This window comes from Hirundo rustica, chromosome 18, assembly GCF_015227805.2.
Source record: "Hirundo rustica isolate bHirRus1 chromosome 18, bHirRus1.pri.v3, whole genome shotgun sequence".
In the NCBI taxonomy this organism is placed as follows: Eukaryota; Metazoa; Chordata; class Aves; order Passeriformes; family Hirundinidae; genus Hirundo; species Hirundo rustica.
Genome location: NC_053467.1, coordinates 3,141,597 through 3,163,722, shown reverse-complemented (window position 1 = coordinate 3,163,722; position 22,126 = coordinate 3,141,597). Strand labels below are relative to the sequence as shown.

Here is a 22,126-nt window from a genome sequence, read left to right as displayed (position 1 = left end):
ACACTGGGATACACAGGGGAGACACTGGGATAGAGAGGGAAGACACTGGGATAGAGAGGGGAGGCACTGGGAAACACAGAGGGGACACTGGGATACACAGGGGAGACACTGGGATAGACAGAGGAGACACTGGGATACCGAGGGGAGATGCTGGGAAACACAGGGGAGACATTGGGATAATGAGGGGAAACACTGGGAAACACAGGGGAGATGTTGGGATGCAGAGAGGAGACACTGGGATACCGAGGGGAGACATTGGGATACAGAAGGGAGACACTGGGATACACAGAGGAGACACTGGGATACCGAGGGGAGATGCTGGGAAACGCAGGGGAGACATTGGGATACTGAGGGAAAGAGCAGTTCCTGGGGGTTCACACTGACACAGCCCGGGCTGCCATGCCCAGCACCCCCAGCACCTGCCAGACTAAGGCAAGAGGGAAAACCGCTGTGCTTGGCGAGTCCAGGGTTCACCCAAACATCCGTGTCACAGTCACTGGGCAAACAGCTGCCAGGAGCGAGGCAAGCATGCAGAGGGGACATTCAAATTATTAAAAGTGAGGCTCGGGACTGGACAGGTTTGCAGAGCTCCAGGGCTGCAACACAGCATGGAACAAACTGCGGGGACACAGCGGGACTGGAGAGTGGCGTGACCTGGCTGCCACCCCCAGGATCCCAGAGCCTCTGTGTCCCCCCAGCCCCGAACCCCACTGTGGGGACCCCCAGCCCTGCTCCCCCGCACTCACCGCCGGGGCCGGGGCTGGTTCAAAGGAGGAATTAAAGAGAAACCTGCAGGGGATGCTCCCGGGGTGGGGAAGGTGAGCCCCGCTCTCTGGGGCTGTCCCACGCAGCACGTCCCTCCCAGGAAGGGATCAGCTCTCCCCTGGCAGGCAGCTGGCCATGCCCACGTGCCCTGTCCCCTTCCCTGTGGTGTCCCTGTCCCCATGATGTGCCCACGTGCCCCCTTCCCTGTGCTGTCCCCATCCCCATGGCATCCACGCCCCTGGAGTGCCATCGTCCCTTTGGTGTCCCCAGCCTTGTGGTGACCCCACCCTCACAGTGTCCCCATCCATGTGGCACCTCCACCCCTCTGTCCCTTTTGTGGGGTCTGGGGTGTCCCCAGGGCTCTGGGGATCCCAGTGCACCCCACAGGGCACAGGGGCTGTGTGACCTGGGCACGGGCTGCTGCAAGCGATGGGGCAGGATGGGCAAGAGAAGGGGAGAGCAGGAGGCTGGTTTTGGGGAGCCCTTCCCACACAGGCACCGAGAGCCACAGAAAGGGCTGGGCACAGGAGCCCTGCAGCCACCAGAGCACACAGGGATGCCCAGGTGGGCTTTCCCCAGTGTCCGTCAGGACAAGGGGCCATCAAGCACCAGTCCAGAGCCAACTTCCCGAGCAGAAACTGAGGACTGAGGCCACCCTGGGCTGCCAGACCTCCCTCACGCGCTCCCTGCAACGCCACAGGAACACATTCACCAAAAGTGACCCAAGAACATCCCCAGCGCAGCCCGCAGAGCCCCCCAGCCACACACCTCCAGGCTGGTGAGGCTGTGGCAGCCCCTTCCCACCACCTGGGCAATGCAAACCACACCTCAGGACCCCAAACCCAGCAGGGACCCCCCCAAGGGCAGCACCCCCCTTCCCTGGCGCTGCCAGCAGCCCGGGCTCCTTTCCACCAGCAGGAGCTGGGTGAGGATGGCCCGTCTGCATCGGGGTCCCATTCTGCTGGCAGCCCCCACCCCCTGGATCACGTCAGGGCTGCTGCCACCCCGTGCCACCCCCAGGAGCCGATGCCACCCTCTGTGACCCCCCCGTGCCACTCTCTGCCTGCTCAGCGCCGCACATCCCATCCCTCAGGGATCCCATCCCTCAGTGGAGGCAGAGCCGGCTCCCCCAGCACAGGCCCTGACAAATCATTCCCCTGTGACAATGCCTGCACCACGTCCCTGGTATTTTCCCCCTGCTAAGCCACTGCTCTGTTTTTAACCCTCCTTACCCTCCAAACCCCCACGCACTCGCTGCACGGCCACTCTCAGCTCTCCCGCTCCACAAATCCCCGCTGGCACGGCTGTGGAGACCCCAGCACAGCCCTTGCCACAGATTTTTACTCCCTGAGGCTGCGGGGAGCTCAAGCAGAGACTTACTCAGCCAAGGATGACAGGAGGACAATGCCCGCTGCCCAGCGAGAGCCAAGGATGCTTCAGCACCTATTCCAGCTGCTGCCCCAGAGAGCCTCCCCCCAGCTTCTGAAAAGTTCTGCTCAGTTCCCTTCGAAAAGGTCTCACAAAGCAGATCCCTCCTGGCTCTCTGCCTCCCTCACCACCAGACATGAAAAGCACTCGAGTTTCTCCCCGGGTAACGCGGGTAAAAGCCTCCAACATCAAAGGCACCACACAAGAGTTCTGGCCCCCCCATTGCTCCCAGGCACCAGTGCTGGGGCTGCCTCCCTTGAAAGCGCAGCAACCTCAGTGGCTGAGGCGCCAACTGTGCTGAAAACACAGTTTTGATTATTTTTTTTTTCTTTTTGTCCTTTTTAAAATTTATTTATTTTAATTTTTTTTTTTTTTAATCAGCCACAAACTGGGGAGCTTGTGGGCAAATCTGAGCCAGGCTCTCCTTCAGGGGCAACGCGACCAGTGTGGTCTGGCGGGGTTTTGCCCACTGTCTGCTGCGTGGTCACCCCAGAAAAAAGGGGAGCAAAAACCATCCCTTGTGCCAGCCCTGCCTGCTCGCTGCCCAACGCTAAAAGAAGCCACTGAGTGTCCTGAAGGAAAACCACAGGCACCCTCCAAGCCAGCAGATTCCCATGGATTTCTCAGCAGCCTCTGCAACTCCTCTCCCCCATCTGCAAAACAGAAACAACATCTCCCCCCCGCTTGGCGAAGCGCTCTGCTATCTGCACGGCAAAGCAGGGCGAGGGAGGGGTGTTTACCTTCCTGGAAAACAGGGAGCAGCATTTACACCCAAAACAACGCAAAATTCCCGGGCAGAGGGAGCAGTTGCAGACGCAGCGGGAGCAGCCGCGGATCCAGAGGACGAGGAGGGCTAAGAAAAACCAGCTTCAAACACCGCAGGGATTTCAAAAAGTCCTCGGAGCACGCGGTTTCTTGGCCCGTTTCAGAGCGTTCCTCATCCCTCCATCCCACACAGCAGTTGTTCCTGCCAGCTCACCGCCTGCCCGGGAATGCTGGGTTGGTTTTATTGCTGGAGCGTGGAAACAGCCCTGGTTTGCAGGGGGGAGGTGGGAGGGCTCCGCCGTTTAACGCTTGGCCCTGTTGACGCTGCCGTGAGTATCACCCGGCGCACAGATAGCAGATGTGCTCGGGGCAGGCTGGAGCGTATCCTAAATTGCACCAAGACGGAATTTTTTTGGGGCGATTTTCAGGGAGCGCTGAGGGCAGGCACTGACGGGAGAGCAGAGATTTACACAGATAGGCAAGGAAAGAGAATTCTGTGGGGTTATGGCGCTGGTCATAACCCCTGGGCCGGCTGCAATGCCACGGGCTGTGCTTATAATCGGCACCTCATCATTTTGGGGGCAATTACTCCAATTCCCGGCCATCTGTGGGTCTGATTTCCACATGCTCGCAGCAAAAAACCGCTTCAGTTTTACCCCTGCTTCTGCTGACCTCGCAGAACTTCGGCTCCAGCAAGGAATTGCTGGTTCAGGAACAGCAAACACTGGTAAGGTTGGACCTCTCCGTGCTGCTTCCCCAGGGTCCCACACAAGCCCACTCCCAAGCAAATCCATCGGCAGCTTCTCCCCACCCCTGTGGGGCGGAGTGCCCCGGGGTCACCCACACGGGTGTCCCTTTAATTAGAACCCAATCCTGGAGCAGCGCTGGACACTCATTCCAGCTTTTTGGAGGCCACACACTGCCCTGACGGACAGCTGACCTCGAGCAGGGCAACTTCTGGCTCACTGCTGGGTGCAGGGTGATGTGGGGCTTTGGGTTCCTGTCCAGTGTGACACAGCCCCACACCTGCTCCAGGGTGGGGAGCACCTCACTGTGCCGAGCAGCAAATTCCCTCCACCGAGGGACCCAACCAGCCAACAGAGGGGATCTGCAGGAATAACTTCAGCATGTCAGAACTGTGCGATGCCCCAAACCCTCAGCACGGCATTTCAGAGACCTCCCTTCTCTCTGCAGGGTTCCCTCCTGCTGATCCCACCCGTGGGACGTGGCTGATGTCCTCCAAAAATGAGTTCAGGCCGTGCCTGGACCTGCTGGTTTTCACTTTTCTTCTTTGCCCGGATTTGGGAGCTGAGCTTTGGGTCACTCTCACCTCCCCCAGGCCAGGTCAGCCCCACACAGAGGTGCCCAGCTGTGGTTCACAGCCCATTGCAGTAGCTCTGGGTGCTGCTGATGACATGACTGCACCAGTGTCACCAGGGCTGTCCCACAGGACACGAACCAGGCAAAAAGAGAGGGTCCAGGGCAGAGTAAAACAGTATTAGCTGTGCCTTCTGCTGTAAGCATGAAAAGAAGCAACAAAAAGGAGCATTTCTCTTCCCTGAAATGCCACGGACGTGCTTGCTGCCAAGAGGGAAAATGTGGGAGCCCGTGTGTCTGCCCAGGCAGGACCTGCAGCGACTCTGGGCGTGAGAAATCCCAAATTCTGCATCCCACAGGGCTGCCTTTGTGCCTCTGCTGAAATGGTGAGGTCTGGCTGGCACCTCAAGCCTGGTTTGGGGGCTCAGCAGGGCACGAGGGAGGGGCAATCCTCTGCAGGCTCCCAGCTATGGGCACAGAGGATTTCACCCAAGAGAATCTCCTCTGTCCCCCCTCCGTTCTTTCCCACCACGGGTCCGTGCTGCGCATGCAAAACCAGCGCTGAGTTGTGAATTTACATCCAGAAACCAAAAGTAAAAGATCTCCATTATTCACTTCTACGAGCAAAGGTTAAATCCTACCAAATACATCAGCTTTTGTGGACAGGACAAGCGTTTGGCAGCCAGCAGGAAGGAACAGGAACGTGGGAATTCCTCCTACGACTTGGCAACAGACGCTTCCCCCAGCACGGGAGCTCTCTGGGGTCTGCTCAGCCTCTGCCAAGCTAAGAAAGCCCCTCATTCAAGCACTCAGTAATCTCACAGGACATCCTGTAGCTCAAGGAGGAGTTGAAATGAGCGGCTGGATGGATTCAAGCTGCCTTATTGTTGGGGGGAGCTGTAGGAAAGGTGGGGTGGCAGACCTGGAGCTGCCATGTCCTGACCTGCTCTTTGGAGAAACACCTCATCCTGCTGAATACAGGAGGTGTCCACAGCAAATGAGCCCCTGAGTGAGCTGTGCTGAGCTGGCACACCATGGCTGCCTGCAATGGGCTCCACCACGACGTCAAAGAAGCCGCGTCGGTATTTCCTGGGAGGCCTGAGAGGGGCATCCTGCCTCTTCCTCCCCGACCCCAGCTGCTCCCATCATCCCACTCCCCAGGACAGAGCGCATCTTGGGGTTTGATGCCCTTCCAGCATCAGGGTGAGGGGGCAGTGCTGGGTGCAGAGGCACAGGAGAGCCAGGACATACATCCTGAAAGGTATTTAGGCGCCGAATTCCAATTAGGCTGCAATAATCCTCAAGAGAATGCAGAAGATGATAGATGGATGGATGGATGGATGGATGGATGAATAGATGGATGAATAGATGGATGAATAGATGGATGAATAGATGGATGAATAGATGGATGAATAGATGGATGAATAGATAGACAGGTGTAAGAACCAATATTTGAGAGATGTTTTGGGACAGACCCGCACCACAGTCACACCAAGAGAGGAATGAAGCACTCAGCAGCTGCACCCAGGTCTCCATCGCCTCCAGGGCACTGCCTGGACTGGGACCAGCACTCAGAGCAAGCACGTGATGCCCCACAGCAGTGGGTGCTGTGCTCCCCAAACCCTCATCTCAGCCTGGCCAGCACCGAGTGAGCCCCAAGCTGAGCCCCATCACCCCGTGGAACCAGGGCAGCCCCACGGCCTCCCAAACACCAGGGCAGAGGAGCCAGGACAGCCCTGCAGCCCCACAGCTCTGCTCAGAGCCTCCACCCCAGCCCTGATCTGAGATAAAGGCAGAGGCTCTGCACTGCGACTCCTTAAAGGTCACGGGCCCCTGTGGGGTTTGAGGTGTTCAGTTCTGCAGCATACGGCTCTCACGTCTGACACCCTCCTGAAGCTGAGAGCTGAGAGTGCTGCTGGCTCCAGGCTGTTCTTGGGGGCCCAGGTCCCCCCACAACCCCAGGAGAACCCTTGGGATTCCATCAACCATCAGTGATGTTTTTTAACCTGAAGAAAAAGCATTGAGGGCTTTAAGAGCCCAGATCCAGAGTCTGGGACCATTCAAGCAAAGGCTGTGGTGGAAACTTATTTTCTAGATGAAGAGCAATGGGGAAAATCAACTTTTGAGGCAAAGACAGGCTGGATCCATCCCTTGAGGATGGATCAAGGGACGGATCCAGCCAGTCCTCTATGTCCCCATTTCCTTGCCCTTCCCATCCCAATCCATGCTCCTCCAGAGCGCATCAGGACAAGGCAGAACCCCAGTCTCACACAGACTGGCTGAAACTCACTCCCTGGGCTCCAGATCACCCACTCACCTCAGATTTAAACCTTTAAGAAAGATTTAAGGCGAACTTTGGCCTCCCTGCAGACCTGCGCTTCAGCAAGGCGAGCACTGCCCCCTGCCCTTGGACAGAGCCTTCCAAGGAGCCCTTTCCAAACCTCTTCCCAAACCTTTCTGTGCCTCTCCCAGAGCTGCAGCCCCAGGGCTCCGTGTCCCTCTGCGGGAGCCGTGGGAAGGAGGGCACGTCCCACACAGGGACACCCTGACCCGCAGTGCCACCGAGGGAAGGGTTGGCAGGGGCAGACCCAGGGTCAGCCAGCCAAGGAGAAGAAAAATAAACCCCCCGTGCAGGGATTACCCAGCAGCAGCCCCTCCTGCAGCCCCACAGCTGCTCAGCGCACCCTGGGGCTGTGAGCTGCCTGGAGGGGGATGTGTCCTGCACCAGGACACTCCTGGGGAAGGACGTTCCCCTCCCCATGAATTCCCCACCGTTCCCCCACCCCGTCTGGAGCCCAAGGATGCTGCATGAGTATCCGCTTCACCAGCTGATGGGGCAGGGAGGGTAAAAGCAGCCCTAAACCCAGGCACCTTTTGGAACAGCAAAGCCTCTTTACTCACATGCCCTGCCCCAACCACCCTGGGATGACACGGGGACAAATAACTGCATTTCTGCCCCCTGACAGCCCCAGCCTCTGCCCCTCCAGCCCTGGTGCAGCCCACCCCTCCTCTCCTGCCCCACACTCCCTGCAGCCTCTGGCTCCCACTGCCCCAGCTCCAGCACGTTCTCCAAGAGCACCGGGCACCTCTGATGCACTGCAGGCTGCAGACACAGCTTTCAGCCAGCTGTGACTACTTCTGGGATTTAAATCAGCCTCCTCTTGCCCTCCCCCAAAGCTTTCCCAGGAAATGCACCCCTCGGAAAAACCCGGGAAGACAAGCAGGGTGTGCCTCGCCAAACGCCGAGCCCCGAGGGCCGCGCTGCTCGGGTTTGGGGGGTTACATGCCAGGGGAAGGGTGGGCATCAAACCCCGACCTCGCCAGCCCCAGAGCTGCCTCTGAGGATGGGACTCACCCCTCCGGATCCGTGCTCTGGTGGAGCAGCCAGGGCTGCCAGCATCCCCCATGGAGGGGCGCAGGGAAGGAAGGGGTCAGGGCGGAAAGCCGGGGAGGAGGGTGCTTGGAGCGCAGCATAACGCTCCATTCACCGTGCACCCGCCCCAAAATGCACCCACACACTTCGCTCTGCTCCTGCAGCCGGAGCGCGCCTCCCAAAGGCACCCAGCTCCCAGCACGGGGACAAGTTTTCCTAAATGAGGAGGAATTTCAGGATTCTCAGTGGCTGCTGGAGGAAGCGAGCGTGAGTGAGCTCAGACCAGCCCAAGCTCTGACCCATTCTCCTCCTCTTGCTCTGCCCACAGCCTCCACCTCACTCCCCCCGGCACCTGCAGACTCCCAGACACGGCTCAGATAATTTCTTTTAATCCAACCCATAACATTCTGAATAAAATTCCCTAAATCTCCACGCTCCAGCCAGCAAACCAGGGCTCGGAGAAGCTTTCCATACCAGGGCAATAATCCCCAGCGAGCTGAAGATGTGACAGAGATCCAGCGAGCTCCTCCCTGCTCACGAAGCCCACCCGTGCCTGCCCTTCCCCACGCCCAGCACAGGAATATTCCCGTTTTTATCCCAGCCCTGTCTGTCTGTCCCAGGCTCAGGGCAGCTGCTATTCCCTGCCTGGTCAGGTAGATGGTGCTCAGCCGGCATCAGCGGGAATCCACCCGTGCTGGAGGGATTTCATTCCCTGCGATGATTCCAATAATTCAGCAGCGATTTTCACCAGCGGGTGAGGAAGGTGCCGCTCCAGCCCCGAACAAACCAACTCAGACCCATCTATCCCAGAGTTTCACATCTCACTCCAGGCTGGGAGACGCTGCATAAACTGCTACAAACGTTTCATCAGAGCCACACCTTTCCCAACTCCCATTCCCCGCTGGAAACTCGCTCTGATGACATTTTACCCAACACCTTCCACCAGTTCTTCTCCCCACACATCTCCCACAAAACCAAACGGCGGCAGAGCCCAGAGGAGCAGGAAACGATTTGCCCGTTGTTCCCCCCATAAAGTCAGGGTGATGGGGGTCAGGGGGACCCACAGGGCCCCTCGTCCTGCAGGAAGCTGCCAGGCACAAGCAGCAGGGGGAGGGGGTGTCCAGGCTTTCCATCCCATCACCCCAGGGTCACCCTCCCCAGCCAGGCCGGATGTAGGATGTCTAATATTTCTGTTTTAACACTCACACCATCTTGGGAGCAGGAAGCTTAAGCCATTTCCTGCAAGGCATTGCTCTGCCTTTCAAATATTTTCAGCCTCGGTGCAAACCGTTTTAAAAAGCAGCCTGGCAGCTGGAAGTGTGAAATCAGAGGAGGGGCTTGTCCAGGGAAAATTCAGTTTGTGAAACCTATCCAGCCCCGGCTGCTGCAGAGCAGCAAAAGAAATATTGCCGCGGACAATGAAAGAGAGCAATTAATCTCGCATGTCTGAAAAATGAGAAGGAAAAGCAGAAACTCCAAACAATGTTCTCCGTGCCTCTCCCAAGGGGCACAACACTGGTCCCCAGCAGAAAGCCACAGCCGTGTCCCCCCCTTGTCTCTGCAGCCACGATTTGAAGCTTTCCCAGCTTTGCTCTTCCAGTGGAGCCCCAGTCATGGCTTTGTTTTGCCTGCCCTTCAAACGGCTGCCCCATAAATAATCTGTCCCACACAGGGGCTGAAATAACCCCCAAGAGACCCTTCCCACTCCTCCAAGTGGAGGAGAAGGCGAACGCTCATTCCCTGAAGCTCTGCAGAAGAATTCTGGGCAGCGCCAGAGCAGAGCTGGGAACCCCACAGACCCAGGGGTCGGCGGAGCTCAGCCCCATGCCCACATCCCCCTCATCCCCACGCCCAGATCCCCCTCATCCCCACACCCAGATCCCCCTCATTCCCGTCCCCACGCCGCCCTGAGCCAAGGATGGGGAGGGATGGATGGCAGCTCACCTCCTGCTGCTGGCCCTGGCTGCTCCAGCCCACGTGTCCCCGCGAGCACTCGTTAGCTCCTCTCAGCTCTTCTGCAGGTGACACGCAGGGACACGGGGCCGTGAACGGGGACACAAAGCCGTGCCCCAAGGCCCACGCAAAGGGCTCTGCTTCCCCTGAGCTCCCACTCCCAGGGCTGCTCCTTCCCAAGACTTTTCTGTCCAGGAACCGAAGCCACGAGGCAGAAAGGAAACCCCAGAGCTCTTCCAGGGCCCTGCAGGAACCCTTCACCTCCCAACCCCAGGGCGTGCACTCCTGGGCTGTAAATAAACTTTTATTTACTACACGAAGTAGGGCAAGGAGGACTGTTTCCCTGAGGAATGGTGGGAGGAACATCAGCGCTACGGCAGGATCTCAGATTTCATCCGACCCCACAAAGCAGTTCCTGGAGCCCTCGGCAGCACCTCTGCAGCGGCCACATCCCACCCAGACCCTGACTGCCCCACCACTGCCAGGTCAATCAGGAATCTCTCAGATCTGCCCAGCCACCCCGCACCCAGCACTGCCAGGCCTGGAGAGAGCAGGGCTGGAGCAAATTCACCTTCTGCACCACACAGAGCAACACAGAGGCGAGGTCCAGCTGGACCGTGATGGATTCAGTGCTGCCCCCAGGACCACCCACACCCCTGACGTGCTGCCTGATCAAGGTTCCCATCACATCTCGGAGCACTGAACCCCCCAAAGCCAGGCCATCATCCTCAGCACTCAACTGCATCCTCTCATCTCCTCCAAGGCCACCAGAAGGGGTGGACAGGGGGTCTCGGGGGCGGTGTGACCCCAGGGAGGGCCCCAGCAGTGAACTCGGCCTCCCACTTCCACCCCATTTATCTGCACGCTGGGATGCAGGAGGAAGCAAGTTCAGCCAGAGTTTGTCTAAACAATTATGTTTTATCAGAAAAGCTGCTCAGATCTGCTCCTTTTTTTTTTTTTTTTTCTTCTTCCCAGGACCTATCTGGACAATTCCAAGGTAATCTCCGTTCTCCATCCAGCCTGCAACAGATGGAAGCAGGGGAAAAGGACGTGAGGCAAAGAGCATCCAAACGCCCCTGCTCCTCCCTCAGAGCCAGCGGTCTCCAACACTCATCAACCAGGAGGCACAATCCATCCCACATCTGCTCCCCACGCATCCAAACTGCCTTCCAAATCCCTATTTCCTCTTCAAACTTATGGGGTTTTCAAATTTAGGAGCCAGCAGGGCAGACTGGCAGGGTTTTGGTATGGAAAACACCCAATACATCCCTTTCCTCCTGCACAGCTCAGGAGCTCCCTTTGCAGAGCCACTCCAGTGAGCTGGGCAGTGCCTTCTCCCACCCTGCACAATTCCACAGCACCTCTGGAAGCAGGACCAGCTAATTCCTGATCACCAGCTGAACCTGGAAGAAGAAAGAACACAACGCAAAGAGTGAACCTCAGGCACCTTGCCACGTTCACCAGCTCCCTGTTACAAAAGGAGAAGTGGAGTGGGTAGAGGGATTCCTCCAAGACAGCAAAGGAGCGGACAGCAAAGGCAGGGTCCTGACCAAGCTCTCCTGCCATTCCAACTTTTGTCATCCCCTCAGGGTTTTTCTGGTTCTTGGTCCATGAATTGATTTCCACTGCAGATGAGGGGGAGTTTTCAGTGAGTGCCCTGAGTTCATCTCGCACGAGACGGAGCATGAGCCTGCAGGTTTGTACCTTCAGAGACAGAAACCAGGGGCTTATCCTGTACCTCCACGTGCCAGAGCTTCAGAGAAGGGTTCAGGGCACACCAGCTGCTCAGTGCATCAGCAGAGAACAGCACAAGCTCCCAGATCAGAGCAAACACCGAGCAGAGTGAGCAAAATCCCCCATCCAGAGCCGCAACACACAGGGGAAGCAAACACGGGCAGGGGCTCCAGCCCCAGCCGGGTCGGGCAGCTCCTGTGATGTCCCTCCAGATCCACCCAGCCCACATGAAACATGCCCCAGGTGCATTTGAGCTGGAGTTTAAAGCAATGCCCTACAGCTCAAGACTTGTGAGTTACCACGCAGCTGTGGCTGAGAAAGCTCCTTCCAGGAGCTTCCGTATCATTAACTTTCACCACTGCCCTCTCCTCCTAGGCACCACAGCCTCTGGGATTCCCATCTAATCTCCCCGCTCTGAGATCTCCACGGGCTGAGCTTTTCTTTGAAAGAGGGAAGGAATGTCTGTCCCACTCCATGTGCAGCAGGAGAGGAGGAACGGGGGGAAGGCAGAGCCACCACAGAAAGTTAAAGTGCTATGGACAGGTGTCAGAGAAAGGCTTGACACACCCACTCCAGTAAACGATCATCCACAGCCACGGAACAACCTGACCCAAGGGTGGCTGGGGGCTGTCAAGCACTCACGATAACAAGGGATTAACTACCCATTTCTGTGCTGCTGCAAATCCCTTGTCACCTCCATCTCTGACTCTGGGAATAACACAGGACAACACCTGGTAGGACCACCTGACTCAGACGAACCCTGGACTTCTTCTCAAGGGTTGAAAAGCTAAACATAAACCCAAGGTTATGCTCATATTTGCCAGAGCATCATCGACCTCTGAACTTCAAGGTGTTGAAAAACACTTCATTCATGGCTTCATTTCAGCCATCCTTCATTCCTGTTGGTCAAATGGCCTTTGCCATGCCCAAACCAGCCTACAGCTTCCACACAGAGCAAACTGCAGGTGATACAAGTCCAGCAACCCCAAATGCCCAGGCTGTCACTGCTGGGCTGGCACAGCAACCTTAGATGGTTTGTTAAAACTATCTGCTTTTCATAAATGCACCAACATCTGCAAAGTTTTGTTTGTTTGCAAAATATTCTGGACCAGACCCTTGGGTCCAGCTTTGTCTCCCGGTGTGTCTGGTGCCACCTTCATGCCAAGATAAACCAAAATTATTGAAGAGAGTGAAGTAGTGATGCATGTGACCCTAGAGAAACCCTGGGAACTTCTGCACAGAGACCAGCTCAGAAGACCAATGAAATGAGCGACCCAGATTTAACCAACCCAAAGGAAAGCAGCTCTCTCCCCACATCTCTCCTTTAAGACCCCTAACAGATGTAAGAAAAGCTGGGCCCAAAGAAGTCTGAGCACAGGCTGCAATCCAAGACCAGCTGCTTTTTCCATTTATAGCCACATTCACTTCAGCTTCACCACAGCATGTTGGACAATGTAGAAGTGTCTGTGCGTCTGTTTGTTTGCTGGAGGAGTGTAAAGAACACAACTGGCTCGCTGCCAGCTTTTTTTTTTGCTCACAACAACGTTTGATCTTCTGAAAACAAAATTATTTCTCTACAGTCTCAACTCAGAATTCTGACAGAGTTTATGGAGTTGGCACTGCACCCAGCCTATGGTGTCCCTTCAACCACCGGCCAACAGAAACATCCCAGGCAGGGAGAGCAGTCTAGAAATAGCTTGAAAGAGAAGGATCCCTTAATTACAGAAGGTTCATCACCATTGCCATCGCTTCCCTCCCCCGGCAGACAGCAGAGAAGTCACAAAACCAGCGGCCAGGCCTTGCTGCAGGAGATCAAAGCAAGCTCTTCGTTTTATCTCGGTCAAGATAACGGATTTTATTTGCCTTATCAGCCTGTAGGATGATTAACCTAAATGTGAGAAAGCTGGAGGATCCAAAGGAGCTGATGGGTGGGGAGCATGTTCCCCAGCACGACCGCCACGGGCTCCAGACATGCAAATAGCACAGGATAAACAGAGAAACTCTTGGGTCTGGTTCCTACATGCCCCCCTCAGCCAGGGCTGCGTCTCCCTTTGCCTTTCAGCACCACCTGGATGAGCACATGCCCATGGCAGGCAGGAGCTCTCAGCCCTTTCTCAGCCAGCAGAGGCACCTCTGTCCAGGGGCTGCCCTGCTTCCATCACGAGGGGAGTTTCCATCAGGAGGGGAGCAAGTTTTCAGCACACAGGGGACTCAAGGGGTCCTGAGGGTGCTCAGGGCTCTCGGCCCAGCTGGAGCACAGACCCCACGAGCCACAGCCGGGTCACCCTGCAGTCGGTCACCTTCTGCCTGGAGCAGGAGGCTCAGACCTCTGCAGACACACGTTCACCCCTGGGTCCCGCCCACGGGGGTCAGGAGATGCCATGGATGCACACAGACCCAACCCAGCCATGGAAGAGCCCTGCCAGGTCACCAAGGCCATGGCCAGGGTCACTCTGCAGCTCAGCATGGAGTCACAGACTGGTTTGGGTTTGGGGAGGAAGGGACCTTAGAGACTACCCAGTGCCACCCCTGCCATGGACAGGGACATCCTCCGCTATCCCTGGGTGCTCCAAGCCCTGTCCAACCCGGCCTTGGACACCTCCAGGGATCCAGGGGCAGCCACAGCTGCTCTGGACACCCCGTGCCAGGGCTTCACTGCTCTCCCAGGGAAGAATTTAATCCCAATATTCCATCTAACCTTGCCCTCTGTCAGTGAGAAGCCATTTCCACTTGTCCTGTCCCTCCTTCCCCAGTCCCTCTCCAGCTCTCCTGGAGCCCCTTTAGGCCCTGGCAGGGGCTCTGAGCTCTCCCTGGAGCCTTCTCCTCTCCAGGTGAGCACCCCCAACTCTCCCAGCCTGGCTCCAGAGCAGAGGGGCTCCAGCCCTTGGAGCATCTCCATGGCCTCCTCTGGGCTCTCTCCAGCAGCTCCACATCCTTCTGGTGTTAGATGCAGCAGCCCCAGCTTTGCCCTCTCCTGGTCTCAGACATGAGGCAGGGAAAGGGAGTGGGAACCGTGGTGTTTCCTATGGGAAACGATCCCTTTGCATAATGAAGCTCCACTGGAGAGGTCCCTTCAGGGACTTCCAGCAAGGCAAACAAACCCTCCTGGCTCTGCCTGCCTGCAGTGCACAGCCTCATTTCCTGGGGTGTGTCCTGCCCAGATGGAGCTTCCACACGGGACAGCATCCACACGGACTGTGCCCACACAAGGAGGGGGCACCTGCATGCCAGCCTGACCAGAGATGAACACAACACGCGGAGCTCGGGGACAGCGTTCCTGGAGGACAGAGACCTGCGGCACCAGCACTGCCACATCACCCAGCCTCCTCCTGGCATCCCCAGTGCCCACATTACACCCCAAAAAACACCTCAAAACGCACCGAGGGGCACTGGCTGCTCTGTGCACAGGCAGGGATGGGGCACAGGCTGTGCCCTCCCCATGCACGAGGTGTCCTGACCAGGCAGGGACTCTGTGACAGGACACATTCCTCTCCCCCACACACACTCCCGCTCTTCTTTCCAAGTCACTGGGCCTGCAGGACTAGATTTTTCCAGATTATCTCATTTTTGGCACCTGCGTTCACAAAGCCAGGCTCAGCGTTTCCCACTCGGCCCCTCCGTTCGCAATCCTGGCCTGTAGGAATTTTCCCGTTAAGAATCATAACAAGAACATCAACAAAAGAAAAAGGCTGCCTGTGACCCAGCCTGGATCTGTCAGCTGGTTTTTGGAGGAAACATTTCCCTACAGCTTTAATCTCTTTGTGCAGTTAAAGAGCTGGAAACGGTGACTCAGCCCTGGGCTCTCCAGCCCAGCGAGCCTCGCTGTGTTAAACTGTCCAAACCCCTGTAACCCCACACCTGGTGTCACCCCAGCAGCGCAGGGTGGAAGAAAAGTCACCCCAAAAAGCTTGTGTGGCTTCACTTCTCCATCCCTGGGTGTCCATGGCAGGATGAGGGCTTGAAACTCATGGGAGGGCGCTGGGCTGCAGCCCCCACCACAACCTCCCAGCACACAGCAACAGGTCCTTGCTTTTCAGAGGGGTTTCAGTGGATCTCAAAGTCTCCTTCTTTCTATTTTTAAGTGGTTTTTAAATTGTTTAAGTTTTAACCCAACTCCACGGGTTGTTCTAAAGAAAAGTCTTTCCATAAGGGTTCTAGCTGGAAAAAAAGAGGGAAAAGAGCTGAATTGCTTCTCTCTCCTGATGCTGCCCTGCTTGTTGTGCAGCAAAATAGATGGGGGGGACCCTGCTGAGTTTTAGGAGGCACCTGGCACCCTGTGTGGCTGTCCCAAAGTGCCCATGGGACAAAGACTCCAACAACGCTGAAAGCTCAGAGATGGTCCAGACTGTTTTGTCACAGACCCACGCTGGGACACAGAGGAAGGTCACACCCCTGTTGTAGGTGGATGTTCCATTATCCACGATATCTGCCTGGATTTATCTAAACAAGCTCCAGAGCATCCTTGCCATGAAGGCCCAGGGGCAGGAGCAGGGCTGGCTGAGTGCTGTCCCCAGGGCCTGGGCAGCCACAGCAGCTCGTGAGGAGACATCAGATCAAAGCAGCTGCCACTTCTCATCTGGGGGTGCTCCCAGCCCATCAGCTGAGACCCCAGAAGGAAGCCTTCACCCAGCACTGAGCCATCAATACAAACCGGTTTAGACTGGGGGAAGTGGAAACAGACAACCAAACCGAAATGGAAACCATTAACTTGTCTGGGGCCAGCAATGCCCTCCCCCTCTCCAAGCTCGACCACCACACACTGCGAGGAACAAGAGAAGGCCAAGAAGTTGAACCACAACAGCAAAATGCCCGAGGTGGGAGGCACAGCAGAAGGGGATGCTGCGGCAGGATCACCCACGACAGAGTCCATGTGGCTTTTCCCGAGGGTTCTCCTGTCCCTCACCCAGCTCCTGAGGATCCCACGAGATCTCTCCATTGCAAAGGGCAGCTGGATGTCTCTGGCTGCTCCCACAATGATTCCCTGCTCCTCTCCTCACAGGGATGAACCACACTGGCACCACACCTCTGCTCAGACCTGCCCTGCCAGCACAGGGCAGGAACACCCTCCTGTGCCAGCTCCATCCCAGCCCAGTGCCCCGGGACTGGGAGTGAACTGCTGCCCACAGCAGGAGCCTGGGAGAGGTCACCCCCACCCACGGGCGCTCACATTTGGATCTTCACCTTTGGTACTGTGAATCTGTGAGTCCTGCACAGCAAGGACGGCTTCCCACAGTGCCCAAGGCTGCGGGTTCACGCACAGCCCTTCCCCTCACCTTGTTTTTACGGCTGTTTTTAATGGCTTGTGCCCCTTCCTGCCCTCTGCATGTCCTCCCCTTGCCTGCACCCACTGCACAGCCCGGCTCACATCGCTCTGGCAGACTCCAGCTGCAGCAATCCACATCCCCTGGTCATCCCACCGCGTTTCCTTGTCCCAGCTGGGGAGCACCAGCCACAAAAAATCTCCACTGACACCTCCACTGGAGATTTTGGGGACACAGAGCCCAGCTTTGCCATGGCACATCCCACGGGGATGGGTGCCTCTGTGCCATCTCCCTGTCACTACCGGCCCTCTTCATCGTTATACCAGCACAAACGAAGCCAACGCTCCCCAGGGAGCGCAGGAGAGCACAAAGAGAGGGAGAACATGGGTGAGAAGGAATATTTCTTGCCCCATTAAACACCTCCTGCCCCTCTCCCACCTCGGGAAGCCCAGCTCCGGGGTGGGCTCAGCCCACGCCGCCAGCCACGCTGCCCTAATGAAGCTCAGCACTGAAACGACTCCTTTCCTCTGTGGTTTGCTCTGGACTGCCAAGATCCCTGCGACTGTTACTCTCCTCTGACCGGCCTCTTCCTGCACAACACGCTCTCCTGCATACCTTCAGCAGCAGGGCAAGGCAGCTGAGCCCGACAGCTGGGGAAGGCGAGTCCCAGCACAGGAGTGAGGGCAGCTGGAGGCAGCTGCCAGCGTCCCCTGCTCGGCTGCTTGTGCTGGAGAGCCACCAGCAACGGCATCTGGGGGTGCCCAGGGCCCCAGGGGCACCTCCTGGTGACCCAGACCCTGCAGCAGGAGCTGCCACACGCTGTCTCTGCTGCAGACATCAGAGGGGCAGAGTCTTCACCTGGGGGGTTGTGGTGGGGCCAAAACTGCCATGGAGCTGGTGAGCACTGGCAGTGTGCCTGCATCCATCCGTGGGACATCCTGTGCAGCCCCCCCAGTTCTCTTGCACCAGCAGCAAGGGGAGAGGTCACACACCTGCCCAGCACCACCTCGGGGGGTGTTGTGGACCAAGGCGAGGAGCTCCCCAAAATGGGGCCCTGTGTGAGAGCAAACCAGGGCAGCCTCAAGCGGTGGCAGTGGAGGAGGAGATGATGAGGAAGGGGACACGTGCTCTGGCAGAGACCCTGGGCTGGGCTCTTGTGCTGACACACAGAGAAAAGGAGACAGAGCCCTCACGACCCCTCCAGCCTTGTCTTCTGGCTCTTTGTGCCAGTGGGGTTGGACCAAGATGATCTTTAGGGTCCCTTCCCTCCCAAACCATTCTGTGACGATTCTTGGAGACTTTTGGACTGAAAGCCCCCTTTGTACCAGCCCCAGGCTGGCTCGTGCTGCAAGGCAGACTCCAGACAGCTGGGCTCAGGGGTAACACTGGTCCCAGCAGCTGTCCCCCCTCTCTCCCCGCCCCGGGCAGCTGGAGGGTTCAGCAGCTCACACAGCTTTCTGCTCTTAAAGTGCCCAGCCATCCGTGGGGCTCAGAGCTTGGGACACTCAGAGCAGCCCAGACCCAGCAGGACGAGGCTGAGCCCCAACCCACGGGGCAGGATGGGCACCCTGGGCACCACACAGCAGCTGGGCACAGCGAGAGGGGCTCACACAAACCCCGTCCTCGGGCTGGGGCGCAGAGCTCAGCTGTGCCCAGCTGGAGATGCCAGAACCTGTGAAAAAGCCCAGCTCAGAAAAGCCACACTTACACCACGCACAGTAAGAAAAACCCAGCTGAGCCCTGCAGGTTCGAGAGCAGCTCCCCTGCTGACTCCTGACGTGGTTTTACACCAGCACACACCACAGCCTGGCCTCTCGGTGCTCAGTGTGACCACGGGGCTGCACCCAGGAGAAGGGATGGAAACCCTGGGACAGCTCCAGGGCCATGCATGGACCTCCCAGGTCCTGGCTCACCCCACCCCATCCCATCCCACAGCTCCCAGGGAGAGGCACAGGGTGGGGAGGGAGGGGATGCCCTCCACCGGACCACTGGATCCCTCACAGGAGAGAGCCCAGGGGTGATGGAGAACGGAAAAGTAATTAACAGGTCTGAAAGGAAAATCTCCAAAACATTATGGAGAAGAAATGACAGCTGGCAAGGGAGGGAAGATAGGTTTAATATGGAGCTAATTGAAAACAAGATATAGCGAATATGAGCCAGGTCTCCAGTTTAATAATGGCTCCAGTCCATGTTGTTATTAGGCTTCATCTCCAAGGTCAGAAAACCCTGACTTCTGCTAAAGAAGAGGCGGTTCCTGCCCCACAACCATAAACAACAACACCAAACAACGATATCCCAACAACATTCCAGAGCCAGCACCTCTCCCACACCTCGGAGCCCTTCCAGGGTTCAGTGGGTCTGCACACAGGCCTGAGCTGGCAGAACTGTCAGCTCCCAGCACCCTGGCTTTTGGCACTTCCTTTCTTTTTTTTTCCTTCTAGACTCGACAGAATTTCTTATTGAACCCGACAGCTCTTTCAGGCAGGATAAACCCAAGGGTAAGAGCTCTGCCTGTGGGCACATCTGAGCACAGAGCCCAGAGCAGCCTCGAGAGGAGCTGAAAGAGCAGCACACAGCACTTGGCATCTCCTGCCTGACACCTTGATGCCTTGAGTTTTATCTTCCATGTATTTCAGGTTCTGCACTGCCCGGGGGTGCAGCTCTGAGCTCACACTCAGGGTCACTCAGCTCTCTGCACACAGCAGGGACACAAAACAAATCCTTTTCCTGCTGCACACCAAGGACAACTTGCAGGCCCCAAAGCACAAGCAATGGTGGTTGGAGGGAGGAACAAGAAGGATGGGACCTCACAACCTGGAGCCGTAATTGGACAATTCAACCCCAATATGCAAATGGACCTAAACTGATCCAAGTGTGAGACCTCATGACCGGGCAGCCATTTTGTGACCACTCTTAGTCCACCTTGGACTAAGGCTCTTGTCCTGCCCAAGGTGTACCCTGAAGGCCTTTAATAAATACCTACTTTGATAAATATCTCCTTTAATAAATATCTACTTTAATAAATATCTACTTCAATAACTATCTACTTCAATAACGATCTACTTCCTTCCCTAGCTCTGTCCAGCCTCCGTCCCAAGCCGCCAGCCTGAGGCGGTGCCCACCCCGCGCCTCACCCGGCGCTGCACTCACCCTCTTCTCTCTTGGGCGGGCTCTCCACGGGCACGGGCTGCGGTTTTGGCTCTGCCTGGTGGGGCTGGGCGGGCAGGGCAGGCTCTGAGCTCTCTGCCGGCCTCGTGGCCGGCGCCTCGGCGGCTTTGGCCACCTGGATGTCCAGGCGGCGCGGGGCCGCGTCGGGCGCGGCGGCGTTGGCGGCATTGGCGGGCTCGGCGCGGCGCTGCGGCAGCTCGGGGATCTTGGAGGCCGGCGCCTCGGCCCTGCGCAGCTCCTGGGGTTTGCCCAGGGTGATCTCAGTCCTCCTGGCCACCGCCTCGGGGGGTTTGTGCCCCACATCTGCTCGTTTGAGGCCGAACCGCGTCAAGCCCGAGGTGGAGTTCTCCACCTGCTTGGATGAGATGTCAATGGAGATTTCTGTTCTTCTGGACACCGGCTCGGGCAGTTTGGGTCCAGGGAGCTCCACTCTCCTCAGAGGGGGCTTGGGGGATCTTTGGACTGTGGGCTCCGCATGTCGGGCGGACGGCTCCGAATTCCTGGCGCCGAGTTCCTGAAACTTCTGCGTGGAGCTGGACACGGTGGACCTGAGGAGGGTGTTTGGGGCCCGTCTTTGTGGGGTGGAGGAATTTGAAGACTGGTCTACCTCCTCGACCTCAAAGGATCTTTTCAGAGCTGAAAAACACGAAAAGCAGTTCAGGATTTAGTTGCCATCCACCTGAGTGTCTCCAGAGATGTTTACAGACACTGCATGAGGCCCGTAACTCCATTTCTGCTCCTTCATCCCAGGACTCATAATCTGTTTAAGCAGCTGGGGATTAAAGGCCCTGCCTCTTCAGACAACCCAGTAATAAAACAAATCAGGGCCAGGAAATTCAGCCCCAGAGCAGAAATCATCCCCACACTGCCCTCCATCCCACGCTCAGAGCAGAGGGTCCCACCACAGCATGGCAGAGCAGAGCACTGGATCTGGGGGAAGACAGAGATCCAGCTTCCAACACCTCGCTTTCCCTCTCACTTCCAAAGGATGCACAGATAAACACAGGCTTTCCTGTGAGCACTGCCAGCACAATCCAAGTTGGGAACAGGAAAACAATCCCAGGAGAGCACCAAATCCATATAAACGCAGCAAGAAAACCAAAAGTGGCAGCCGCAGAAGCTCCTAAACAAACCTAGAGGCCACTTGATCCAAAGACTGAAGTGCTTTGAGCACATGGACTTGAGGCCCCGATACAAAAACTGATCCCTGCTCCTTACAGGACCCAGCCAGGTAGAAACAAAAGGCTGAACTCCACAGAAAGGGAACCACTGCTGCCACGGGCTGTAAATACCCTCTGACCACCCCAGGACCCCCAGGCAGGGCACAGGGTCAGGGCAGGATAAGGCACAGCCTTGGGATCCCAAAGGAGCCTCCACCAGGCAAGGCTGAGCTGTGACAGCCACACTGCTGATGGCCACCACAAGCAGCAGCAACGATTCCACCCACCCTTCACACCAGCAGGGAGATTTAACCTTTAAAAACCCGGGCTTGAGACCCCACAGGGCAGTGGGATGCCAGGGAGAGGCTGGAGCACAGCCTGGCCTCATCCCTGGGGTGGGGCTGGAGAGGAGCCACCAGCCAGGAGACATCCAGGGCTGCTCTGACGCAGCAGGGCAGGGCCTGGGGACCCTCCGTCCCTTGGACACATCCATTTGCTGGTTTGGGCTTTTTTTCCTCTGCTAAGGTTGGGATTAATACACGGGAGTCGCAGTTTGTGTTTGGACTTGGATGTTTATTATTTCTTATCTATTTCCAGACTCACGAGTGGAGAGCTCTAACTAGCAAGGCAGAGAAAATGAGGTAAAGTGGAGCATCTCTAACTCTTTCCAAGGTTATTTAAGTGATAATCCTTTAATAACGAGGTGACGTGTATTATTTACACTTTTGACCCAATAACGACTACTTAAGGTGTTTAATGCAGATTTTTTTACCTAATTACATAAAACTACTTAAACCCAGGAAGAAGAAGGAAGAAGAAGGTGAAGAAGAAGGAAGAAGAAGGTGAAGAAGAAGGAAGTAGAAGGTGAAGAAGAAGGAAGTAGAAGGTGAAGAAGAAGGAAGAAGAAGGTGAAGAAGAAGGACTTAGACAACACCTAAAGTCCTCACGTGTATTACTATACACTAAAACCTTCAATCTAAGCTTTTCACCGCGTGAAATCACACAATGCTATCCAAACCACACACCTGTAACCCTCGTGCTCAATCTTGGGAGCTTGTTCTGAGGCCTTGAGCCAAATGCGGCGCTTGCTTGAGGGCTATTACCTTTTAACACAGAAAGCTCGAAATTCCCAGCTTCTGGGGTTCTAAGAGACAGGAGCCGTGGGTCGCTGCTGGGTGACAATCCACGGGGCAGCCACCCTG

General features: G+C 56.7%; 1 protein-coding gene across 5 annotated transcripts in view; it reads right to left on the bottom strand.

The window, feature by feature from the left end:
* Positions 1 to 22,126, bottom strand: part of SEPTIN9 (septin 9) — a 141,527-nt gene that overhangs the window by 39,752 nt on the left and 79,649 nt on the right. For all 5 annotated transcript variants that reach the window (XM_040081840.2, XM_040081843.2, XM_040081842.2 and 2 more), the window contains one exon: positions 19,747 to 20,400. In XM_040081840.2, the coding sequence (XP_039937774.1) occupies positions 19,747 to 20,400 (654 nt within the window). The remainder of the gene's footprint in view (positions 1 to 19,746; positions 20,401 to 22,126) is intronic.